General features: G+C 40.0%; 2 protein-coding genes across 5 annotated transcripts; one reads left to right on the forward strand and one right to left on the reverse strand.

The window, feature by feature from the left end:
* Nucleotides 1-2,264: 2,264 nt before the first annotated feature.
* Nucleotides 2,265-14,889, reverse strand: aldh18a1 (aldehyde dehydrogenase 18 family, member A1). Of its 4 annotated transcripts, none has more exons than XM_044013927.1 (18): nucleotides 14,880-14,889; nucleotides 11,317-11,403; nucleotides 10,229-10,380; nucleotides 9,977-10,126; nucleotides 9,781-9,885; nucleotides 9,531-9,689; nucleotides 8,859-8,949; nucleotides 8,414-8,538; nucleotides 7,018-7,162; nucleotides 6,837-6,910; nucleotides 6,600-6,699; nucleotides 6,105-6,325; nucleotides 5,884-6,021; nucleotides 4,910-5,105; nucleotides 4,693-4,814; nucleotides 4,344-4,530; nucleotides 3,418-3,513; nucleotides 2,265-3,253 (listed from the first exon to the last, which is right to left on the reverse strand). In XM_044013927.1, the coding sequence occupies exons 2-18, from the start codon at nucleotides 11,387-11,389 to the stop codon at nucleotides 3,057-3,059; spliced, it is 2,331 nt and encodes a 776-aa protein (XP_043869862.1). In that variant the 5' UTR covers nucleotides 11,390-11,403; nucleotides 14,880-14,889; the 3' UTR covers nucleotides 2,265-3,056. The 4 variants fall into 4 exon arrangements, with proteins under 4 accessions (XP_043869862.1, XP_043869861.1, XP_043869863.1 ...); XM_044013926.1 differs by lacking the exon at nucleotides 14,880-14,889 and adding an exon at nucleotides 12,118-12,453; XM_044013928.1 differs by lacking the exon at nucleotides 14,880-14,889 and adding an exon at nucleotides 12,094-12,453 and having other exon boundaries at nucleotides 9,537-9,689.
* Nucleotides 12,231-18,144, forward strand: LOC122759235 (phenylethanolamine N-methyltransferase). Its single transcript, XM_044013930.1, has 4 exons — nucleotides 12,231-12,301; nucleotides 15,304-15,841; nucleotides 16,015-16,225; nucleotides 17,056-18,144. The coding sequence occupies exons 2-4, from the start codon at nucleotides 15,670-15,672 to the stop codon at nucleotides 17,492-17,494; spliced, it is 822 nt and encodes a 273-aa protein (XP_043869865.1). The 5' UTR covers nucleotides 12,231-12,301; nucleotides 15,304-15,669; the 3' UTR covers nucleotides 17,495-18,144.
* Nucleotides 18,145-18,713: the final 569 nt, after the last annotated feature.

The raw sequence follows: 18,713 nt of genomic DNA on the forward strand, positions 1-18,713 counted from the left end.
CTCTACAAAGTGGAAAAGCACTTCCGTTGTAGCTGCTGAGATGCAGTGCGTCCATCGTACCAGAGGGGGAGCCGCGTATCTGAGAGCTGACGTGCTAATTACGTCACTTCCAGGTACCTGGCCAATCACAGGACAGTGGGAAAGCTCTCGTTGGCTGGCCAATCACAACACAGTCTGCGTTTTTGTGTGAAACCGCGCGGCTGACGAGAGCGTCAGTGAGGAGATATTTCTATCTGCTCGTCTGCAGCGACTACTAGGTTTTTAACCATGAAAACCGAAAAGTGTTTTATTGGTTCCTGCTATCTGCGTGATATTACTGCAAGAGTAAGAAACATTTTTTCAATAATTACAAAAAATAATCATAAAATCCTACTTTTTATGTGTTAACATTTCTCAGGGGGATTTAAGACATTTTAATGCTAATTAAGGCCTTGTTTTTACATTTATGAATTCAATGCCTTCTAATGAAATGAAAATGAATACTTCCTCTAATGTCTTCTTTGTCCACAAACCTTAGCGGGGCAAAGACAGAATCACATATTCACAGAACTTCCCATTTAAAAAACAACAACACAGCACTCAATTTCACGATTATTAAATCAGCTAACGCTTTTGGGGTCAATTTACTAATCGATTAATTCCATTATTGCTGCAGTCCAAATTGACATGATGGGCCATCTTGTACTATAAACCTCAGGAAAGTTTCACTTTTTTACTCCTGTGTGAAAAACCAACTGTAAAATGGTTGATTTGCATGAACTGAGGTAGTGGGTTTAGTTTATTCCTGAGATATGATTATATAATTTCAAGTAAAGCGTCATAAAATATATGATAAGTTTAAGAAGCGTTTGTGTAAGTAATTCATGCAATGGATGTTTTCCCTTGTTATTATTATTATATGATATTGCTAAGAGTAATAATGTTAATCCTAAAAAATAACTTTTATGCTTTCAAGAATGTAAAGCAGGGCTCTGTAATATAACCCGGTGCATCAAAGACACAATACTCATTGTCCCCTGTTCCTTCTCTACCTCAAGTCATTTAGAAGTTTTTTTGTTCAGTCACTTCACACATGAAAAGGACAAAGTAGTGAGATCCGAGTTTTGTCTCCCTCTTCATCGCTGAACCCTTTGGACTTGGTGATGGGAGGCTGATTGAAGGGTAAAGTACTGCGTTTTGGAGAATGAATTCTTTAGATGAGAGAGGGAAAAAAGAAAGAAACTGAGAAACCCAGAACGTAAGCCTGTGATTCCATTATTAGTCTCAGTTCTCCTTCTCCCCCTTTTCTTTTCTGATGGCTGGATAATTAAACCTCTATAGTATTGTCTTCCATCTTCCTTGCCCCACTTCCAGCAATGTGAATTCCCCTATGGGCAACTTTAAAAAGGCCCTTTTTAGACATCTGTTTTTCAGATCAGTATGACTTTTTTCCCCATTAATTTGTGTTCTTTGTGAAAGTAGAAAGACTATTGCCAGGACAGGGATGAACAAAAACCCTCAACATTTCAACTGCAGGAATCAAAGAAAGTGAGAAAAATATCCAAATATTCCTTTTCAACATTTTTTTTTTTTTAATTCTTCAACACTGCTATTAAACAAGCCAAAGCACTCCTTAAGTGTGCGTTGCAAGACATCAGATAGGAGCTCAGAGGCTGGAATTGTTGCAGAGCTTCATTTAAAAGCAGCTGCGTTCTTCCCTCCAGCTTGAAGGAGGCAGCTTGTCAATTACTGTTCCTGCTCTGAAAGAGGCTTTAGGCGCCACAAGGTACAAACAGCAAAACAGCGGATCACGGAGAAAGCAGAACTTGTAACAACGATCAGATAAATAAAAACTGTAAATAACATTAATGTATTCACGTTCAGGTGTGCGGGTTGTAACCTGGTGAATTATTCTGTATCATATATGATATCATTAATGTGAATCCTCGTCATTACAGGAAACATAAAGATGATAAACGGCAGTTTACTGTCACATGCCGCCTCGCAGTCGTATAACAGCGGCACCTCGACCAATTAAAGTAAATGTTGAGTTTTACACGGAAAATAAAAATGTTGAAATGTATTACCGTTCTAGGCAATGAGCCAATTGCAATTAAAATAACATGTACAATCATAACATGATATTTTTTAAATATGAATTAAGATGTAAATAAACTAGATAAATAAAGTAATAATTTAGTTATTGCTGACCCATGACCACAGATTTGGGAAAGTGAGTGGTTTTACACAGTAAACCTGGCTAAAAGTACACGCTGTACATTGTATTACTGATGACTGACAACAGCCTCATGAACATTTAATGAATGAAGTAAGGGTTTGTGTCGCACTATAGCACAGCCTGATCAGAGTCTGTGTCAAAGGCCTTGTCAGTTGCATTGCTGTTGGAGACGCCAGTCTGCAGCTTTACGCTGGCGTTGTTACAGTATAAACGACGACAAAGCAGCTTGATAAGTGGTCTGATTGATGGTAACGTAGAGTGAGGTTTAAGAATGATATTCCGAGATTGCATTAATATAAGAAAATGTATCTGAAAAACTTTTTATAAGAAACCTTATGCATTTATTTTGCATTAAAGATCCCGTGTGTAAGATATAGTGAAATCTAATGGTGAGACTGCAGATTGTTGACTCTTTTGCTCACTCCTCCCTGACCCAAGCACATCAGGGAACTACAACTACCTCCGTATACCATTAGCATCTGTCTCCTTTTGTGTGGTATGATTCTGCCTCTGTTTATTTCAAAGCGATTACCCTATTCAGACATACTTATGGGCAGTATATTCAATTTCAGCCAATAAACCTCCGTAAATGTTACACACTGGACCTTTAAAGAAAGTAACGTTGCTATAAGGGCGAGTTCTCTAACTCTAAAGTGTGATAAGTTGAGGTAGAATTTAGAATAAAAAAAAGTTCACACTTCGTCAGAGAACCAAGTACAACATCCAGGTTGTGCTTTTTGAGCTGCAGACTTTTAAACAGTGACATCATGATCTGTTGCTGATTTTTGGGGAGCTGCTGGTAGCTAATGCGAGTACAGCATTGTGTATCGTCTCAGGTCTAGTTACTGTCTCTTTGTCCGGCTAAAGGCTGCCCAACAGGTAGGTTTTCATGGAGGTACTTCATGGTGCCGTGCTCAGAGAAGTCAGCTGTCGTGTGTCCATCCCCTCTCAGGACCCACTTGGTGGTGAGCAGCCCCTCCAGGCCCACAGGGCCTCGGGCGTGGATGCGTGCAGTGCTAATCCCAACCTCTGCTCCTGGAGGCAAAAGTGAGACAGCCATAAACAAATTATCACACACAGGGAACAAAAAGTGTGTCATTGTCTTGACAGGAGGGATTACAGATCAACATGGGTAACGAAATGCGACAAAGAATGAGGTTACGAAACCCTGACGAGACGGCGATAAGGCCAAAACATACCAAGTCCAAAGCGGTAGCCATCTGCAAAACGTGAGCTGGCGTTCCAGAAAACACAGGCGCTGTCCAGCTGCTGCAAGAACTGCTCCGCTGTTTCCTCTGGGACACAAAAAAAGGAAGATTATTTGTGCTCCTACCTTTAAATCTACCAATTCTCGATGTATCATTGAGACCAAGATGACAGGTGCAAAGATAACGCTTAAAAGAAAACAATCTATTGTTCTGAAGACTAAACATCTTGTGCAACAAATTCTGTTAACTGTGAAACCCCCCGAAAAATCCACAAAATATAGATAATTGAGTTTAGAAAGTCATCAGAAAAATCCAAGTGGTGTTCAATGATCCTTATATCAAATAAATCAAATGTGGATGATAATTCTTACACAAATGTTGTGTGTTGAGTGTAAGTTAATTAGTCATGTAATCCAACAACCATATCTACAAAATGTTTATTCATCAATTACCATCAATATACAATAAACATGTACCTATTTTCTAAAATTAATTTCTTAAACCCATCTATCTATACATGTATTAATGTTTCTCTCTGTCATAACTATGTATGTGGTAAACTCACAGTGACACGTTCACAGGTTCATTTTTTATCTGATGAGTTACCTTCAGTCGTCACTAGATGGCAGCAATAGATACTAAACCGCAGGTGACAGCAGGGTAAGATGCATTTTAAACACTAGTAAAACGAGACAGCAGTGGTTCTTTTAAACATGAGTGGGCGAAATTAATGTTGAAAGAGAACTTTAGGTCAATTTATTAACCCCAGTTCTCTGAAACAACATGAGGTAGTGAGGTGAAAAAAAAATAACGGTTGGAATATGGACATGGAGTTGTCCTTCCTTTGGCGACGGAATTTACACACTGGAGCTTTAAATGCAGTACATTGAACAATGAGAACACTTTGGGCTACGTACCATTTTCTGTGATGATTACGTCTGTGTGGGAGCTGCCATACTTGTGGATATGGTCCACGGCGTCGTGCATACTGTCCACCACCTCAATGCAGCACTCCAGATCACCGTACTCGGTACGCAAGGAGTTGGCCTCTAATGGGCTGAACGTCAGGTAGGAAGAAAATCTAGGGCCTGCGTGAATCTTCACCTAGACATAAAAAGATAAAACATTGTCATAGACAAAATGCTTTATCTTAAAGTAACAAAAATATATACATTTGTGTACCATATATTCCTTGCTGAAAAAGTCTTTTCTACTCCAGTGTCTTGTTGAGTTATTGTCCTATTGGATATGCTTGTGGTGTTTTACCCGTTCATTTCGCAGCATATCAATGATCTGGTCAAAAAGCGGCGTCCTTAGAATGTCTCGGTGAATCAGCAGAGTTTCCATGGCGTTACATGCAGCTGGGTAGTCGCACTTTGAGTCCCTGACTGTAATAAGAAAATATCCATCAGCTGAACTGAACGTGCTGGTTGTAAAACTGGTACCACAATCACAGTTCATTCACAGATTTGCAGTAGCAGACCAATCTTGATGACTTTATCGACACTGGCGTCTGCGTCGACGTAGACGTGACAGATTCCCTCGCTGTGACCCAGCACTGGGATGCCCTTGGCTGCTCGCTGTATGTCCTTCACAAGCTGGGATGAACCTCGAGGGATAATCAAGTCGATCATATTGTCCAGTCGACATAAATCCTCCACCTCCTCACGAGTGTTCACCTAGAAACAAAACGATGTTTGTGAATCACAGCAGCTAATGTATCTTGTCTTTTTTTAGGAATTCAGGCTAATTTCCTGACTGGTGAAGTATGTACAGTGTAGATTACATTTTGGTTTAAAGCTAAAGTGTGTAACTTTGTGTCATTCTAACGAGTGTTAACTGAGTTCATACAATGTTGATAAAGCATTTTACGACCCTCCGTGTTTCTCAGTATAGCAGTGTTTTGTTTTTTTGTGACTGTGGTGACCAGAGTTATGTGGAAAGGTTCTCTGAAAACATGAGTGAGGTGGAGAGCGATACCAAAATTAACTTTAAAAGAGAACAATTGGAATATGGATGTCCTTTCAGAAAGCTCTGTATGCTCACCTGAGGTGAGGGCTAAGTCTGCAGGGTAACAACACTGGGGACAGAAATTGCACACAGGAACTTTAAATCCTAAAAAGTTTTGCTTTTTCAAAACTCCATCTGAGGCGAAGATTTTTTCATTGAGACAGTAATAAATAAATAAAAATGTATTTACTGTCACTCAAGTAAAGATAAGACAACTTAAGACATTGTGCCAAGTGCCATCGTGGATTTAAAGTTTCATTTGCAGCCTCTTGCTTTGACATCATCTTGACTGCACTTTGCATGTTAACATGAAAACCTGTTATTTATAAAAGATGAAAACCCAGTAACGTAATCTGAATGCATGAATAAGACTTTTTGATCCTGACCTTTGAGTTTCTCTATCTAATTTATAAAATGTCCACTTTTATAAATATAGCAGAGGTTTACCAGTTGCACAGCCTCTCGGACACCGTGCATGGAAAGAGCTTCCTGGGTGAGCTGGTGGAGGACACTGTTTGTGTTTGCAGCCTCTTTGCCTCCCTTCAGAAGGAGGGCATTACCACTGGCTATGGCCAGGGCTGAAACCTGGATGCAGACACAAGGACTGTGGTTATTACTGCAGTTGTTTCAAAAAGCTTTGAATAAACTTTGCAGCTCTGCCTGGATACCTGTGGCAGGCAGTCAGGTCTGGCCTCAAAGATGACCAGAAGAACCCCGATGGGCACAGTGATCTGCTCCAGCTCCAGGGTGTGAGCCACTCTGGTCCTGCGCAACACACGGCCCACGCTGTCCTGCGCCGCCACGGCTATCTGACGCAGACCTATGGCTAAGCTGTTGAGTTTGACCGGTGACAGACTCAGACGCGTCAGCATTGCTGGTGGCAAATGGCCTGTAGTGGGAGTAAAAAGCAAGATGTTGCTTTCAGGCGATACAGGGCTGGACTCCCCATTTAGCAACATGGAGAAGAAGAGACATATGGATTAAGTTGTCTCTTATTAAAATGTATTTGGTGGTAGGTTTATGTTTACTTTAATGAACAGATTCCTTTCTGGCAGTAAAGACTTGGACTTAATGGTCACTTCCTGGAAAAACAGTGCTGAAAACATTCCCTGAATGTCTCTAAACACACACACACACACTGAGTTGATGGTGTGCTCTGTTACCAGCATTAACAGCCAGGTCCATGTCCTTCTTGTTCGCAGCCAGAATCGCCTCCTTCCTTTCAGTCAGAAGCTCTGCTAGATGACAGATGATCTCACTCCTCTGTCAACAGCCAATCAAATACAGACAGGGTGAGCAGACGGAAGGGGTACGTGTTTCATCTCTATCAGATTATGGACTTAGTTGAGTATGAGCATTAAACAAGCTACTATATTTAAACATAATGTAATGAATGTCACCTGGTCTGGGTGAAGAGATGCCAGGGTTCTTCCAGAGCTGCGAGCCACTTCTGTCTGCTGCTCCACAGTTGGACCTGGTGAAGAGTCACAGAGAGACTTGCGTCAGCAGCTTCAGTGGACGTATGCAATGAAATGAGTTACAGTTAAACAAAGTAAAAAAAGTCAAAAGAAAAAAACTCACCAGCAGGTTTGATCTCAGAGAAGAAGGTTCCCACCTTTTTGCCTTCCACAATGTCAGTAATAACATGACCTGTTACTTTGGGGTGGGTTCCATTTGCTATGACCACTGAGGTGCCACCTTGCAGCGCCCACAGTGCAGCCTTGACCTGCAGACACACAAAAGAAGTTACATTTTTTACTTTAAACCCTTGACTCACAGTCTTCATCTTTAACAGGATGATGAACAATTTTAGTGTAACTGTCTTCCGACTAATTGATTTGTCTTCTTACTTAACCAAAACCACTGCATAAACACTAGATGGTAAAGCAGGACAACAGTGATTATTCTCATGTCTATCAGAAATACAACATGATGTTGCACACAGTGGTTTAACACAACATAAAATAAAAATACTTGAATCCTGAAAAGGACTATAAACTTGTAAACATGTATGTCACAATCAACCTGTGTCATGACCAAGAAAGCTGGTTGTGTTTAGTTGTTAGTCTTGTGTCAATTTTGTCTTGTGGTTTACTTTTTTATTTTGAAATTTCACTCTCCTCTCGTTTCAGGTAACTTGCCACTTCCCCTTGTGTTCTTCCCGCCAGTCTGATTGTTGTTCCCCACCCTGATTGTTTCCACCTGTTGCCCGGTACCGTGTGCATATATGGTCTGCGTCTCCCTTTATCTGTTACCAGTTCTTCTTGTCTTGTGAACTAGTGTAACCCCCGTGCTATTGTCTTGTCAAGATTCATCAGTGTCTGATTCATGCTCTTGTCTCATCAGGTTTTGTACTTTTGTTTGCTGGTAGTTTTTTGTTGTACTTTCAAAATGAAATTGATTGTTTATTTTTTACTTTGCCTCCCGAGTTGTGCAATTGGGTCCAAGTCCTTGTTCAGTTGTGGCAACTTGTTCATGTGTTGTCACAAGTGTAGCTCGGACATTTTGACCTTGTGACAGTTTGTTGATTTAAATTTACTTTACAATTGAACACTAATGATTTACAAATGAATCACTGACCAAATGAATTAATGTTAACATTTATCATTTAGATAAATTAATAATTCCACAATTCCAACATCCCTTTGATTGTTGGTGATCTGATACCACAAATACTACTCCAACCCAAAAAGTATTTCTTTCTATGTGTCCTGCTTGGTTTTGTTTGTCTAGTTTTCGTAATGTATCTCTTCTTCTTGCTACATCACATTACCTGTCTATGCAAAGTTTGTACTTTTTATTTGTTTGTACACACACAATTTGTAAATAGAAGGGTTAAAACAAAAGTCTCTCCTCAAAACAAAATTGAAATCAAGAAAAATCCATAGTACAAAAGGCCACTCTCTTTAACCCATCGTGTCTACCTAAGATAAGACTTTGACAGATTATGGATTTGGATTACAGGGTATGAACACACCTTGGCCTCCATGCCTCCAATCCCAACTCTGGACTTTGTGCCATAAGTGATGGACTGTTGGTCTCCAGGGTAAAAGATGTCAATGAGCTTGGCGTCATCTGTTCCAGGGGGGCTGTCGTACAGTCCTAAGAAATCATCAACTCTTATGTAAGTAACCTGTTCATATGTGGAACATAGTCCTCCTGACTCACACATTGTGTTTGTACCTCACATTTACAGTCAGTCAACTTGAATTGATGCTGAATGGATCCACAGTCACGACACACGCACACCATCACCTCGTGTCAACCCCATCAGCATCAATTTCAAACATCACAGCAGAAGGTCTGTGTTTGTCTCTTCACATACGACTCAGTTGACCCTCACATGGGTGTGTTTTTCACCCGGACAGATGGTGTTCTTACCTAACAGCTGATACAGACCGTCGTTGTGGTTACAGGCATACCTTCAACGTCAGACAGCGCGATGAGCAGGTCAGCCTTCATCTCTACAGCGAGCCTCGCCGCCAGACTGTCATTGTCCTTGATGCTGATCACCTAGAAAACCAGACATTTTTAAAAATGTATTTTAGCTGGCAGAAAGTCAGTCATTTGCCAAATAACTAATTTAATCCTTGTCTAAATGATGAGTAAGAAAATTCCCAAGACAAAACAAATAGTGTTCAAAATAATTGTATGTACATAATAAGGCCCAAATCTATTTGTTTATATCACCAATAGGCACTAAAATGTTATATTTTAGTCGAGCAATGGCTATATTTGAATTCATAAAGCAGTTAAAAGGTGTAAATAAAGTGTGGAAAAAGATGTGTAAGTCATGTCTGCAGGAGAAGAGGAAAAGGAGACGTCTACCTACAGAAGTTAGTCCCAGTCCCTTCTGACAGAACCTCCTGAACAGTGACTGCATGCACTGCCATCCATCCCCTCCCTGCATGCACATGCCTTAATGCTCGAGGGTGGAGCGGATGAGGTGAGGCAGGGTGGCAGTTGCCTGTCATACTTTGTACGGCTAATACTATGGATAACAAATATTTATCCATAGTATTTTCAGTTCTCTTGCTGCCACCTCTACTATCACCCACCATCGGCAGCGTCACACCCATGCTCTCTGTACCCACATTTACCCCCTGCAGGTCGCTGTTGGGCTCCGGTGGTGGCACAACAGCGTCATTGGTGTTAATGATGGGCACGATGTTCATGCGCAGCAGCTCCTGCAGTGTGCTGTTCAGGTTCTGCCTCTTCTGGTCATCGTGGAAATCCAGATTTGTCACAAGGACCTGAAGACACAGGAGGGAGGGCAGAGCAAATTCAGTAATTCACAAACATGTCTATGGCACTTTAAAGTGATTATTAAGATGTATGAAGTACCTGTGCAGTACAAGTGCTGTATTGGGTAAACATGGCCTCATAAAGGGCCATCAGGCCACTCTGTCCAGCTGCTGCACAGGCCCGCGCCTCCAGTACAGGCAGCGACTGTAACACACAGTAAAGCTCACATTTTTATATTGGTGAGTGAGATCAACACTTAGATGTTGTTGCACAATCTTCAGCCTTTTTTTCTCACCATGTCTTTGAGCTGATTGTGTCCCGAGTGCAGCGCCTGTCGTACGCTCTGTGACAGCAGGATCTCATGTCTTAATCGCTGCTTTCCAAAGGCCACTGCTCCACTGGTGACAATCATCATCTCCCTGCCCTGATTCTGCAGCATAGCTACCTGAACATGAAATCAAGTAGAGTTATGATTTATGAATGGGAAACCTAAAACGTTTTTTCCAATAAGTTGCTTGACAGTCTGTGCTGGTCATGTGTTCCTCACCTGCTCCACAATGGAGGCCAGCCTCCCAAGAGCCAGTCCACATTCATCGCCACGTGTGACCACGGCGCTGCCAAGTTTGACTACTATCCTCTTAGCATGACGCAGTTCCCCGCGGTGAGCAAAGGAGCTGCCATGGACCCGGCCATGTGGAGCTATGGAGAGGGATGAGATGATGACTGAGATTTCACCTGCGCTGTCATGAGGTGAGGCAGGGTGGCAGTTGTCTGTCATACTTTGTACGGCTAATACTATGGATATGTAATGTAATGACCTGCGCTGTCATGCAAATCGTACCAAACCAAACCGTTCCACTTGGTGGAAACGGCTTAATGTGTATGGAGCTCTTGATTAGGGCAGTCATTCTCAGAGAAAAATACTACAAAACAACACATAATAATGTCGTGGACTCTTAAGAAACCTTTGTTGTTTAAATGTGCAAGTAATAACTTATATAAGGAACTACACACTAGCAATAGACAGCATCTTCATCTGTTTAAGAAGTTTCCTTTTTTGTTTCATTGATTGTGTAACTGAGGCAAACAAAGTGAAACTCTTGCTCCTCTACATCCATGTGTAACCTGGGATACAGATAATCACAGCCTTCAAATTGCCACATCAGCGGTGGAAGCTGAAAGGCTGTGCTGACATGACACATCTCTCCGGAGCAATGAGGCGCATGTGAGAGAAAGAGAGGGTGAGAGAGGGAGAGAGAGAGAGAGAGGGGCCTGTGACATCTTGTGTAAGTCAGAAGAGGCAGAGCAGAAGAGAAAGTCAGAGAATCTGAAGGTTATTCATCACACCTGCTTGCAATATCGATGAAGTCAAAAAACATAATAATAATTCAATTAAATTAGTAAATTAGCATATTTTCTTATTTGTTCAAAAGGGTTGGGGTTATTTCTGTTTCTTTCATAATTTCCTGAAGCCTGAGTTGAGCTGAACTATACAGTATAGCTGTGTTTTTTTTACTTTGATAAAGTGTGATGGCAGTGAACATTAGGTAAAGGAATGAAACCTGTTTCTCTAAAACGTGAGTGAGGTAGAAAAATACTGAAATCTGGTAAACATTATGGAGCAGCTTTACTTGCCTTGTGTCAGTGGTCTGATGAGCAGGTCGCGTACGTGTCTCCTTGAACCAAAGGCGAGTCTCTGCAGCATCATGGTCAATTTAATGTCTGAGACACAGAGAGAGAGAAACACAGAGGGTGAGACACGGCAGCACAAAACACAAACCAACAACAACCAGTATATTATTCTAACCTTCACTAATGTGATCATGTTTGAAGTGTGCAATATGGTTACATTTTTATATCTATATAAATGTGTTTAAAATTAATTTCACTATGTAATATCCACTTTGCGACCAGGGAAAATATTCAATTGCCATTTTCTGTTAGGTGTTTATATTGTTTGCAATATAAACAAGCTCTTCACTCTATCTGAAAGGTGATGAAGCATTACCACATCGCAGCACCAAAATATTAACAACTACATGATAATGCATGGATGAGAACTTGAACAAGATATTCAATTCAATTAAAAATAAAACTTTATTTGTACCAAGAGTGCAATTCAAGATCTAAGAGACTAATAGAGATCAAAAAGTACCATCAGTCATTGTTTGCAATACATGTATATACTATATTTTAATTTGCATAGATCATAAAACAATGAAAAACAGATTTTGAAGCATTGTAACCTTTACAATTTGCATTGTTTTTAAGTGCAATTTAGAACTTGCAGTATTTATATACAATGACAGTAAGGCTTTATATTTTAGTCTAGTCTAGTCTATTACGACCCTGGACTTTGGTGTTTGCCTGAACAATTAGAGACATTTAAATTGCAAAATATAAATATCCTACTGGTTACTGTTGTTCTTTATTAACCTGGTGAAGTCCTCGTTTATCTTCTGCTGTGCAAAGCCTTCTATTCAGCCTCGTTCATAGTCGTGGTCCCGTTATTACTTATCCCACAGTAGTTCACACAGAGATGACTCCTCCCCTGACTGACTGTCAGGCTGCTGATGAAACTGTTGCCACGAGTGCAAACGGACCTTCTCTTCTCTCGAGGGTTAGTAAGTCCCGCAGCAGTAATTTAAAAGATACAATGTCCATTAATTGACGCTGCTGACATGAAATTTAAACCACAGGTGTTATATTATTCTCAAAATATTATCTCGTATATTGGCGGTGGATTACTAGGATGTGACGTTCGGCTAGCCGGTACAATACGGAAAGGAAGCGGAAGTGTAACTCAAACTTATTTCACAATAAAACCACATCAGCGAGGAAAAAAATAATTAAATCACGTTGGACAAATAATTTTCTGATTTACCGTTCTTAATAATAGAAAATCATTTGTTTCTTAGTTGTTTTAGCTGTTTGCCTTGGCCCAAGCCAGGTTACAGCATCTGGGGCATATTTTTACAATTTGCATAAAACCTTCCCTAAAGAATCTCCAAGCTATCTCAACATCAAGGATAAGTCCCATTTTATTCCAATCAGTATTAGACAAATTGTGATGATCAGCTTGGTCATGAAAGTGTTTAGGATTCCTCTTATAAATAATACAAGGTTTAGATTTGGGCACCTTAGTGTTCCAAATAGCAGCAAAACACAGTGGTCACTGCAGGGTGTAGCTTTCTTAGACATAACAGTACGAAAAAACATTATTTCCAATGATAATGATAATGTAAATATCTTCATCACTAACAGATTTGGTCAGCCAAGTTTCCGAAATTACAACAATATCGGCATCTGTTGATTTAACCCAAATCCTGACCATGTCCGTCTTGGATAACAAGCTGTGCACATTAAGATGAACAATTTTAAGACCAGGCAAGGAGTTGAAGTCAGATAGTGTCTGGATACACTGTAACTCAGGACCAGGGTTAGGTTGCACATTACCAGTTAAGAGTAATAATAAGACAATGTCTGCCTTGTAACATTACATTGTTCATCTGACATTTGAAAAAAATAAATGTAAAAACAAATGTCTGTGATATATATATATATATATATATATATATATATATAATCAATCAAGACACCCCAACTGTCCTCATTTTGATTAAGTTGTTTCATTTACTTAGTAGAAATGCAGTGGTGATGGCAGTCTTCTGTACCTGCTCTCTCCTCCAAAAAGTAAGCCAGTGCAAAGTTAACCCACACTGTTGGACTTCCATTGCCCCAAGAACCACAGATAACTAAATTGTCTCCTGTTGCTTAGGCTAAATGTTCATGATTCTATTACACCTGTCCTGTTCTTGTTTTTCTGTTTTCCACATTTGCCCCTTATCAGTTCCTCTGTTTTCGTCCTCTCTCTTCTCTTATCTGTCCATCTGATTCAGGGGAAGAAAGTGAACCTTACTTTGCTCCTGGCTATACACTAATCCACCAACTATGTTGCATGTGTTTGTGTGTGTGTGCATCTTTGTCAATTATAAATGTATAGCATGCTTCTATTTTAAATGCAAAATTGTGTTTACTCTTACAAAACTATACAGCAAGAATGTTGCAAACTCAGATTTTCTTTGTTTTCACATTCTCCTCTTCACCCATTTAACTTCACCTGATTCTTTGTAATCTCCAAATATCCTAAATTTAACATCACATGGCAGAATTGGATAATTCACTGTGTCCCTTTGACACTGTAATATTTTGCACGGCTGAAGAAGGTCAAAGTATGTTCGTGTGTGTGTGTGAGTGTTGTTGCCACAGATGAGCAAGGTGTTAAAGAGACCCTTTGGGAAGAAAACATTTGATCATCCAACATGGCTGCATTCCATGTTGGTTCAGCTGTTGTTTGCTAAATAGTGAAAATTCAATTAGGGGCTGTTTTAGTCAGCTGGCCACAGTTGTGAGGGTTTTCAAGATTTAACAAGGGATTTTTAATGCAGCAGTAATTAAGAATTGTGCCCATTCTTTGGCACAAAATAAGTAATAAAAAATAAACATCTGCAGTTAAGCAGGAAAATATGTCCTCCTTAATCTGCTCAAATTGAAAATATAGCCTGTAGAACATGACTTTACAGTATTGTGGAGTTGGAGTTGGTGAAACAGTGTCAGATTAGAAAAGTATTTCCGTGAGGTCAACATGACCCCCTTCAAACAACTTTTCTTTAACAGAATTTGTGTTGTTGGGCAGAATCCGAGTTTGAGTCTTGTTGTGTTCCAACATAAGGTCCACTTCTCCACTTGGAGAAAAAATGGTTAACACAAAAACAAATTACACAATTAACTCAAACAATATTTCAACATCATAAGCCAAATTAATACATTAATACAAGAAAAACAAACATATCAGAGTCTTCATCAAGTCCAAGACTCAGAGGATTTGAGTCTAAACCATGCAGGTGTAAATAATCAAATTAATTTACTGTCACAGTCCTGGCATTAATGTGATCACTAACACCTGTGCGTTTCCTGCTAAAACATGTCAGACAGGCTGCTGTGCAAAGGGTGACCAAGTGTCCTACTATAGTCTGTGGTTGTGAAGGCTGCGAAAGCCATCAAAGTCTATTCATTCTGTTCTATAAAGACACTGGACTTCGGTGTTTGCCCGAACAATTAGAGACATTTAAATAGCAAAATATAACAATAATAATAATAATAAATATCCTACTGGTGACTGTTGTTTATTTATTAACCTGGTGAAGTCCTCGTGTATCTTTCTATCTCATTGAATTTCATCTGATTCTCTGTAAACATCACATGGCAACATTTCAGGTTGCATGCTGTCTCACGGTCACTGTTCTAACATTAATGATCACTAACACCGGTGCTTTTCAGAGAAACACGTCAAACAGGTTGCTGTGCAAAGGGTCCATTGACCAGGTTTCCTAGTCTGTGGTTGTGGAGGCTGCAAAAGCCGCAATTGTGATTATTCTCCACCTGTTTTACTGTCGTCGCTTTATCTAATTGACAAGGATTTAAATATTTTGCACAAGCAGAAATTTATGTAGACACAGAACTCTTTAAAAAGTTATAATAATGTATCGACCATAACAAACTCTAATTCCTTGTGCATTTTTCTTTGATATTCATAGACCTGTTTTTGTGTTTCAAACACAGTTGGCTCAGACGAACGTGGTCTTGTGTTTGATTATAAAAGGCCCTTTTGAAAGATTGTGGAGATATGGACGGTTGGCCCTCGAGTGGACAACCTGAAAGCCCCATGAAGAGTCCATTAGTGGGTCTAGTGTCGGAGGAAGCCCCCTGATCTGATGGTATCAGTGCCTCGGGGAAAGTGAGCAGAACAAAAAGCTATCAGGCAGAAACACAGGCCAAAAAGCAGGATCACTATCTCTGCCACTGAAACACGCTGTAGCACAAACACACGTATAATCAGGATACACCCACATACACAGGTATATAAGGCACCTGAACTGACCACTGACCATTGCTAAGTACTCGGCAGATCCACACAGCAAAGTGAGGATGGAAAGGAAGCAAAAGGAGAATGGAGTAGCTGCCATGGCTGTCTGCTATCAGGGATTTGATCCTGCAGCATATCTACAGTACAACTACACTGCACCTCGTGCTGACTTTGGGAGAAATGACAGCATAGTGCCATGGAAACTGGCGTGTCTGCACCGAGCGTTCACTGAAGGTAAAGCAATCAGGTGACCAGTCGTGCAAACCTCTTCGGTGTGATTTAAATATTAAAAAGTAACATGTGCATTTTATTTCCCTCAATTACTACGTACAGATACTGCAACCTGACTTCATTTCCACTGCTCGGTTTCATCTTGTCTGTTTTTTCTTCTCCTCCACCTTTCCCAGGAGATGTGAGTGGTGAGCTGCTGGTGGACATAGGCTCGGGTCCTACCCTGTACCAGGTGCTGAGTGGCTGTGAGGTTTTCAAAAAGGTGCTCCTCACAGACTTCCTGGAGGTCAACAGGCAGGAGCTGAGGCGCTGGGTCCAGGATGAGAAAGGCTGCAACCTGGACTGGACACCGTATCTCCAGCACGTGTGCAAGCTGGAGGGACGACGGTATTTCACGCGACCTGATCCTCACGTCACTGTGTTAGAGACAAACACTCACTGGAGCGTGAATGTGTCTCATCTATCTTTATATTTAAAAAAGAAGGTCTAGCAATTGGTCATTCTCAAGTTGGGCCTAATGTGACCATTATAAAACGAAAATGTATGAAATATTAATTCAAGGTGCTGCATCCTTTTGGCCAAAAAGGTCAAAACAGATGTTTATTATTTAGTAAATTATTACCAAGATTTCAGACGTTTTAATTATAAATCGCACAATAAATTATCATTTCAGAGGCCTTAACCATGACAATTCACAATTTTATACGTATTTTAGTATTTTATTGTAGCAATTACTAGAAAATTACTTATTTATTTGCAGTTAAATACAGGAAAATGCTACCAAATCATGGTAATACAGTATATTGTGCGGCAGAACTACTGTGTTACAGTAAAATACCGAATTTTAACTGAAAAAGTAATATACTGTTGAATAACTACTGTGATCTTACATTGAAATAGTATTTATTTAGAGAGCAGAGCTAAGTCGCATAAACGAATAATTAAGTCATATATTCTGACTGACAATTACTGCAAAGTTATAGTAAAATATAGTGTTTTTACAAGGAAAGTACTGCGAAGTCACAGTAACATGATGTGAAGTTACACAGTTTGATAAATATGCATTAGTAATTAGTTGGGAACCAGTAGTCGGTAATTTAATGTCAATGTGCAGTGAAATATTTCCAAATGAGATGCAATGTGAAATATTTAGAACAAAATAACAGCTTTTTTTATTCAAATTTTACTTTGTGATTCATTGACATTGTCTCCATCAGGCCCTCAGCATGGACAGAGAAAGCTGCAAAGCTACGCGAGGTCATCACAGACATCGTCCCAATTGATGTGCACCGTCCCCATCCTCTGGCCCCCGACGCTCTGCCTTCAGCAGGGGCCGACTGTCTTGTGTCCTGCTTCTGTCTCGAGAGTGTCAGCCCGGACCTTGCTGCTTTCACCAGGGCCTTGGGTCACATTGGGGGGCTCCTGCGGCCCCGAGGCCACCTCCTGCTCATTGGGGCTCTGGGTGAGAGTTACTATTTCGGGGGTCCAGGTGTGAAAATCCCTGTGGTGCCACTGAATGAGGCCCAGGTCTGTGCTAGTTTGAAGGAAAGTGGCTTCACTCTTATACGACTTGAGGTTTACACACTGTCTCAGGACATGAGGGTCGGAGTCGATGATGTGACCGGGGTATTTTTTGCAAAGGCTAGAAAGGACTAAAGGGTAAAGATAAGGATAAAATATAAGGGATAAGAGATAAGGGAAAATATATGATAGTTAGAGGGTATAAATGAATACATTATAGTCAAATATTTTAGATTTAACTGAAGTAATATGCACAGCAAACTATGAATTATTTATAAGAGTCATTTTGCATTATTCTATTCCTTTCAATGTTGCAGTTAATGTCTTCTTTAATGGTGCGTAAGGATCATGTGACATGACACCCCATTTCTTTTTATTAGTGGCAGAAACATGATCAAACATCGCCTCCTGGAGTTGAAACACTGCAAATGCAGCATGAAGAAAATGTCACGCTTCAATTGAGCTCTGAGCAAAATATGCAAACTTATTTTTACACAATTAAAGCTTTAGAATCATTACGCGGGTCACAGTTATGTTTCAGATCCCCCTGTGTTTAGTGTGTAAAATATCACAGCATTGCCCGCCATTAAACCACAGAAGCCACAACATCAAGAACGCAGCGCCTCAATATTCTCCCTCAGCAGCGCAAACAGCAGTCCATAAGGGATTTATAAACACCATATTATATATTTATTTTACACTTAACTGTTGCTCAGTGTAATGAAATACCTGCTGTGTGACATCTGGTCATGTGATTAAAGGAGCAGTGTTACCAAAATGCTTTATGAACATGTTTTTTTGTTATTATTTCACTCTGTTTTGACAGCGTTAGACAGGTTTTGTATGGAAACAGATGAAAGCACAGTGTTTTTGTGAGTGATGGTGGCTGCTGTTTCATGGATTCACCTTTATTGTGGGTTTAATGCTCTTTAAGTGATCACATATGCACAACAGAACAGAAAATTATAAAAAATGTAGTTGCAAGTATTGCACACTGGGTGTCAGTACTTTTCTACATTTCTAGTAGCTCTGAAAATCAAACTCAATGACCCTCAACCATTTACTTTTAGTCATATTTGTTGATAAATTTAATTAAACTTAGCACTTGCATGGAAAACAGTTCACACTACAATACATATCTGGCTAAATGTGTCCTATTTTTGTTAGACATGGTTCATGCTTTTGGATTTAAAATGTGTTGTGTTTGTTTAACAAACATCTTAGGGAAGGGGATATTTTACTGTGGTAAGCAACATAAACAGTGTTTTTTCAAGTTCATTAATGGACAAGAACAACTTGTTCAAGTCCCTAAAACTCAGCGTCTTTTATCATTTGCTGTATTCAAACAACACAC

This window comes from Solea senegalensis, linkage group LG18, assembly GCF_019176455.1.
Source record: "Solea senegalensis isolate Sse05_10M linkage group LG18, IFAPA_SoseM_1, whole genome shotgun sequence".
NCBI classification, from domain to species: domain Eukaryota; kingdom Metazoa; phylum Chordata; class Actinopteri; order Pleuronectiformes; family Soleidae; genus Solea; species Solea senegalensis.

Bases quoted from the DNA above. Each gene is read 5' to 3' on its own strand.
- aldh18a1 (XM_044013927.1), bottom strand. From the start codon at position 11,389: ATGATGCTGCAGAGACTCGCCTTTGGTTCAAGGAGACACGTACGCGAC. The intron at 9,886-9,976 runs GTGAGAAAAAAA...TGTGTGTTACAG, and splicing joins ACAATCAGCTCAAAGACATG to TCGCTGCCTGTACTGGAGGC. The intron at 9,690-9,780 runs GTACTTCATACA...CTGTGTCTTCAG, and splicing joins ACAGCACTTGTACTGCACAG to GTCCTTGTGACAAATCTGGA.
- LOC122759235 (XM_044013930.1), top strand. From the start codon at position 15,670: ATGGAAAGGAAGCAAAAGGAGAATGGAGTAGCTGCCATGGCTGTCTGC. The intron at 15,842-16,014 runs GTAAAGCAATCA...CACCTTTCCCAG, and splicing joins GCACCGAGCGTTCACTGAAG to GAGATGTGAGTGGTGAGCTG. The intron at 16,226-17,055 runs GTATTTCACGCG...TGTCTCCATCAG, and splicing joins TGCAAGCTGGAGGGACGACG to GCCCTCAGCATGGACAGAGA.